At 36.3% G+C, this 6,000-nt stretch overlaps 1 protein-coding gene across 5 annotated transcripts; it reads left to right on the forward strand.

Annotated features, from left to right (window-relative positions):
• The first annotated feature begins 80 nt into the window (after positions 1-80).
• LOC104894556 (uncharacterized) lies at positions 81-6,000 on the forward strand. 5 transcript variants are annotated; one of them, XM_048643136.2, is made up of 7 exons: positions 99-428; positions 1,266-1,377; positions 1,925-2,089; positions 3,367-3,434; positions 3,856-3,997; positions 5,406-5,472; positions 5,569-6,000. In XM_048643136.2, exons 1-7 carry the CDS (start codon positions 210-212, stop codon positions 5,621-5,623), a joined length of 828 nt encoding a protein of 275 aa, XP_048499093.1. In that variant the 5' UTR covers positions 99-209; the 3' UTR covers positions 5,624-6,000. The 5 variants fall into 5 exon arrangements, with proteins under 5 accessions (XP_048499102.1, XP_048499109.1, XP_048499093.1 ...); XM_048643142.2 differs by having other exon boundaries at positions 101-428; positions 3,388-3,434; XM_048643139.2 differs by having other exon boundaries at positions 101-428; positions 1,928-2,089.

Genomic DNA, 6,000 nt, shown 5'->3' on the forward strand with positions numbered 1-6,000 from the left:
CTCTTAGGGTGGCCCATATCTTGGGATCCTCCCTAGTTTTTTTCTTTCCTCTTTAAAAAAAAAAAATAATACATTTGTAATCTATATCCCTCCGCCAGGCGCCAGCAGGCCCAGCAGAGGAGCGAAAACATTTGAGTAAAAATTCAAAATTCTTATAGCAGAGTTCCTCCAGCTCCCGGGTTCGAGGACGAGATCCATCAAAATTAAAAATGGGTTTAGATTTGGAAGAATTTCAACCCATTTTTGGGGAAGCAAAAGCAGAGTTGGAAGCTTCTTCTGCAACCTCAAATGGCGATGTAATTTCAACGTTGAATCCATTTTTGTTCAGGGTTTTTGCAGCTGACCTCTCTCATCTCGCTTTTCATGTCACTGATTTTCGTTCCAACACTTGGGAGGCTCTTCGTTCTGTTCACCAACTCGATGACATGGTATTCTTCTATTTTTTCTTCTTTATCTTTATCATTTATGTTTTTGTTGTTGGTTTCTTCTAACAATTTTAACCTAAACTCTTGTGCTAAATTCTGGGTTTTGTTTCTAGTTTTGTATTTATGTGGTTATGATTTCTTTGTTTGGGGAAGCAAAACCCTTTTGAAACCATATCTTTTATTATGATTTGGGTTTCAAATGTGTTATGAAAATGGCTATTGTACTTTATATGTGAAATTTGGCATTTCTGGGGTTAAAATTTTCAGATACCTGTAATATATTGGGTGTGTTGTAACTGTTGTTCATGTGTTACTATTTTAACCATTTTTGAAGTAGCAAGTTGCTTCCTTTCATCCCATGTTTCTTCTCAAAGGCCTGGTGAATCAGTCAAGGGTGGAATTGGATATAACTAGAGATTTAGGGGTTAATTTTCCATTGAACTAACTTAAGGGGGTAATTTGCCAATTGATCATTTATTCGAATTGTACGTGTTGGTTTGTCTGTGATCGAAAGCACTTCAGTTCGGTATCTCACTTGGACACTTAGACCAACAACATGGAGATTTAGTCATATCATATTTTATCCTTAGATCTTCACCTGTACCTTCATACCCTGGTCTTGGTAGGAAAACAGAAGCTTATTGTATTATTTGTATGTAGCAAGTATGAGGTGGATTCATAGAGGAATCTGCTAGTTTCTGTTTTTGGTTCCTCCAAATAGTGATTCTGAGACATTTGGCGCGATTATACATGGAATACTGTAATGTTTACTGCGATTTATAAGTCTTTGGCCGTTATATCTTATATGTGTTATGTTAACTTTGTTTTATTTATCTGCAGAGGGATAGCATAGGCATTGGTGGTTCGTGGTCTGACTTTATAAATTATGTTATTGCTTCTTTGAAATCAAAAGACGTCAAGCTTGTTATGGATTGGCAGCCTAAATCGAGTGGTAATCCATGGTCTTCTTCGCTGGTTCGATGGAGGACGTTGTTGCTCATAGCTGCTTCGTACCTTTTCCCCTTTTTGAAATAACAAACATTTTTGCTGACTGTTGATGTACAAAGTTTTTGGTGATATCACCCATCATTTCTTTTTCTATCTGTTTTGTTTACGGGGCACCACATTCTCCATTGTACATGTTTATTCAAGTGTTCTCTTGAATGGTATTTTTTTGCTAGACGAGTTTGTGCCTTACCATAAAAGTTATGTATTTTTCTTTTGGTATTTGAACTTATACTATGAAGGCATGAAGCAATGATGATTTTGTTATTAAATGGCATTTTGCCATGATTTTCTCATACTTCATAATAATGTTTCTGTCTAACTTGATTTATTCATCAGAACTGGCATATTTATCTTGCTATGTGACATTGTGACTTATGGTGCTGTTTATCTACGTATGGGCTGATATGTGTCTCATCTTCCTTATCGTTATAATTCAGTTTACATCTTTTGACTTTGATTGTAAGTTGCAAATATCTAATACACTGTCAAAGTAGGTGCTACATCTGCAAAATTGGTTGCTCGGAAAGCAAAAGGGATGCCATTGATGTCAATTCCACTTACTAAGCTTGGACCTTCTGCTGCATGTGAAGCTGTGGCAAATTTGTCACTGGAGCTCTTTAGGGCATACAATATCCTGCAAGTTTCCTTCGGAAAAGGTCATTTCTACTTCTCTTTTACAAGACATACTTGTATTTATTTGATTGAATAGATGTCAATGTGAGTATCATCATTGCAGTTCTTATTATGCCTTTGGATTTCATGAATAAGCTTAAGCATTCCTGCCACTGATATATTGGTCATTCCAGCATCTACATAGTGAGATGAGAATGTAATGTGAGTTTTGACTGCTTATAGTGCATTCAGATCTATATCGAATTATCTCTAGTATTATGAATCAGTTGATATTTTGTTTGATTTAGTTTGAGTTACTGGCTGTATGATTGTTCCTGTTTTCTTGTCTGGCCTATTTTCTCGAAAAATTAAGTTCATAATAATGTTTGACTATTAATGGAGTTCAGAATACAGGCCTCATATAATCTTGTGAGGCTAGAATTCTGTATGAAACTGAGGGGAAGTAGATTGCTAGCTCCGGAAACTTGCAACATCCAAGCACAGCTGGAAATGTGCTCAGGAAAGAAGAGAAGAGAAGAAACAAGTGGATAGACATTTGGGGACACCGATGCCTGACAAAGTTGACAGAAGCCAATTGGCCAGTATGTGTAGTGTGTACTGTGCAGATTGACTGACAGTTGACTGAGAATCATTTACTTTCAAGCTGTGTTGGATACAGTGCTTGGGGTAGCTGGGTGTTGAAATACTACAAACTGACCCTGAGATAATTTTATTTTTGTCTGTTTGACAATATAGGATTAAAACACACATAAAGACCCTAAAAAAGAAAAAGAAGTGAAGAATAGGATATAGTTTTGGCGACAATGTGTAGTATCTATGAGAAAATTGGTTATGTTTCTGTCTAAAGTGTTTATTCCTTTCTATTTCTCTTCGACATTGATTTTTGAGATGGAATGTCTCTTGCGTAAAACGGTTGTCAGTTCATGGAATTACTAGTTTCATCTTTAATCCCTAAAGTGCCTTAAGTGCCATTCTCGAGGCTTTTTGGCAGCTGGAAGATAGCTTCGTACGAAACATTACCTCCGCTTTACGAGATAGTTATCTCTTTCTAGAACCCAGATTGGAGCATGTTTACTAAAATGTTACCTATTCATTGTTAGTAAGAACTAAGAAATAGGGAGTGAAGGTGGCATGTTCTGTCCTTTGTGTGTGTGTCAGCGAAAGATTTGTCTCTAAGTTCTCCCCTTTTTGCTTTTGCTGGAAAAGTATGCATTATGATGCTATGAAAATCTTGACATTTTCCCTTAATGCTCGTGAGTCAACTGCATGCCTACCCTATGGTGCAATTGTCAATGAGCAGTTTGTTTCAATGTTTATCCAGAGCAAGAGCGCTGCTGTCAATTAACCCAAGTGATATCTGCAGAAAAGGTATGTTTAGTACTTGTAACTCATAGATCACAGTACATTTTCTGATGTATTTTTCTTCATGTTAGGGTCTGGACCTGGTAAATTTATAGCACTCATTTGTATTAATGGTCATAGATTGTTTTCTGCATTTATATGCTGCTGCCTGAAGGTTTTAGTCGTTGTTACAGTAAGCAATCATATATCATATACTACTTTATTTTTCGGGGGATATCAGTGACAACGTCTAACTTGCCTTCACTTGTACTGTTTTATTTCAACAATTATTGCCTCTCATCCAGATTATATGCCAATTGCTTGCCTCATCAAATATGGATGATCTACCATTTGCATTCATTGGCTTCATAATCTTTATCAATCCTGTCTTTCATTTTCTTTTCTTTTTTCTTGGACCACTAAGCTTTTGAGTTTATGTCTCACTTAGGAGAAAAACCAAGCAGTCAAGAGGAAGCTTGATGTTGTGCAGTTGGAAAACCAGAGGCTACAAAGAACATCAGAGACTGGGAATATAACTTCTCCTTTAAACTCTGACACTTCATCTGTCACTGCAGCACTGAATTCTTCAGGTTTTGTAGTTTCCATTACCCAAAATTTTCTTTCACATTGCAGCATGGATGAACCTCCTTTAATTGTCTTCTTAAGTTCTTATTCATTATTCTAGTGGTTATTACTCCCGAGTCCTTGTGGACCACTTCTTGTAGAGTCTGAAGTCCAGAATTCTTCTTAAATTTCCTTGGGAGTTATTGCTCGGTGTATTTTTTGTTATAATTTTCTTTTGCTTGAGTTTCCAATTATCCATTTCATCTTGATTCTTTTCTCTCCCCTAGAAAAACATTTCTTTAGAACCCCTATGTTTGGGAATGAGCATTTCATTTGTAAATGTGGAATTGGGCCAAATGACATGTTTGGGAAATCAAGGAATTTGGAATTGGAATTGGCCCAATTCCAACTAAATTCCAACCTTTATAATAATAGCCAATTTTAAGAATTCTGAAATTCCATGTGCAAGGGTGTCATTTACAAATTCTAAACCCTAACTATTTTCTACTTTCCTCTTCAAGTGTTTAACATATTCCTAACTTTCTCTCTCCTCAATTATAAACTTTTGCTTTCTCTCCTCCATTAACGAATCTCTTAGCTTTCTTTTCCTCCATTAATGAATCTCTATCTTTTAACTATTCGATCTCCTCTCTGTAAATTTTATGGTAAGCCAAAAAATGGAGATGGATTTGAAATCCTAAATTTGAAATTCTGAAGTTTACCAAACAATGAATTTGATTTTTGATTCCATGATTTGAGAATACAAATGACAAATGAATCATTTCAAATGAAATGCTCATTCCCAAACACTACCTTATGTGATTTATTTTCTTTTCTAAAGCAATTCTTTGAATATGAAGGAATACTCCTATTCTCCCCCCCCCCCCTCTTTGAGACTTAATATTTTTAATTAACAAAGTCCCTTTTTTTTTTTGGCACAATTCGTTGGTATTGTCTAATCAATATCCTCCCTCTCAAAGGAAGAAAGCAAGCTCTGCGGTGAGGTTTTTGTTTAGCTACAATGGCCTTTACCTTTCCCATTCCTAGTTGCAATCTGGTAGTTAATGTACTTTTTACATTCTTAGCCGCCAGTTCGTTTATTAAAAATTCCCTATGTGCATGAACCAAATGTTTGCTCTAAAGTTTATCCGCTTTATTTCTTTGTGGCTTATCACGAGATCGCCCGGTGCTCCCTGCGTTTATCTTAGGAGATTGTTAATCATAGATGAGAACCTGCAATTGTTATGAATATTGAATATGCTCTTTATGGTGAATAGTTGGCCCCTAAACAATCTTACTCTTGATTCATAATGACAGGCATATTTTACAGTGGCTCAATCACGCAGTTTGATACTATAATTGTTGCTTCAGCCATGTAAGTTGTAATTACTCTGATAACAAAAATGACTTCTTGCTCTCTTTTCTTCCCCCCAGATAAGCAGCCAGCTGCTGAAGTCCAATCTGCTAAAGTTGCTCATCGTGTTGTACCTGCATACCGCAGGTATGCTGTGCCTGTCATTTAGAGTTATCACTAGTTTATGCTTATCTAATGTTGCCGAGCTTTTTAATCATCTTAATCAACGTCTCTTATACGCAGAGCTAAAGTCAGGGGAGCTGTTCTGTGTGACCCGGAAGAGGGAGAAGGGAGCTGATTGTTGCAAGGTTGGTGACTGGGCTTGTAGAATACATCACTAGGTATTTTGTAGCAATTTTAGTTAACATGCCACCAACAAGAAGTTAGTTTTTTGGGAGTTCAATGACACTGAAAATATAGTCTCATCAAAGAATGATTACTTGCCCCCCTGTTAAGAGGGGGCTGCTGCATAGGAATTGAAGATAAAGAATTACATTAAAATTGTGTAGGTTTCAGGTTATGTATGTCATTACTATCTAATTACTTTTGTATATATGCTGGCTGCACTTAATACAGCTATGCGAAAAGTACTTGGCTCTTTGAAGATGTGAATTGGGTCTTTTTGTTGGAACTTATCTTTTGATTTATGAACACGAAATTATAAAATTTATCATA

This window comes from Beta vulgaris, chromosome 1, assembly GCF_026745355.1.
Source record: "Beta vulgaris subsp. vulgaris cultivar EL10 chromosome 1, EL10.2, whole genome shotgun sequence".
Classification (NCBI taxonomy): Eukaryota; Viridiplantae; Streptophyta; class Magnoliopsida; order Caryophyllales; family Amaranthaceae; genus Beta; species Beta vulgaris.

Bases quoted from the DNA above. Each gene is read 5' to 3' on its own strand.
- LOC104894556 (XM_048643136.2), top strand. From the start codon at position 210: ATGGGTTTAGATTTGGAAGAATTTCAACCCATTTTTGGGGAAGCAAAA. The intron at 429-1,265 runs GTATTCTTCTAT...ATTTATCTGCAG, and splicing joins TTCACCAACTCGATGACATG to AGGGATAGCATAGGCATTGG. The intron at 1,378-1,924 runs GTAATCCATGGT...ACACTGTCAAAG, and splicing joins TTGGCAGCCTAAATCGAGTG to TAGGTGCTACATCTGCAAAA.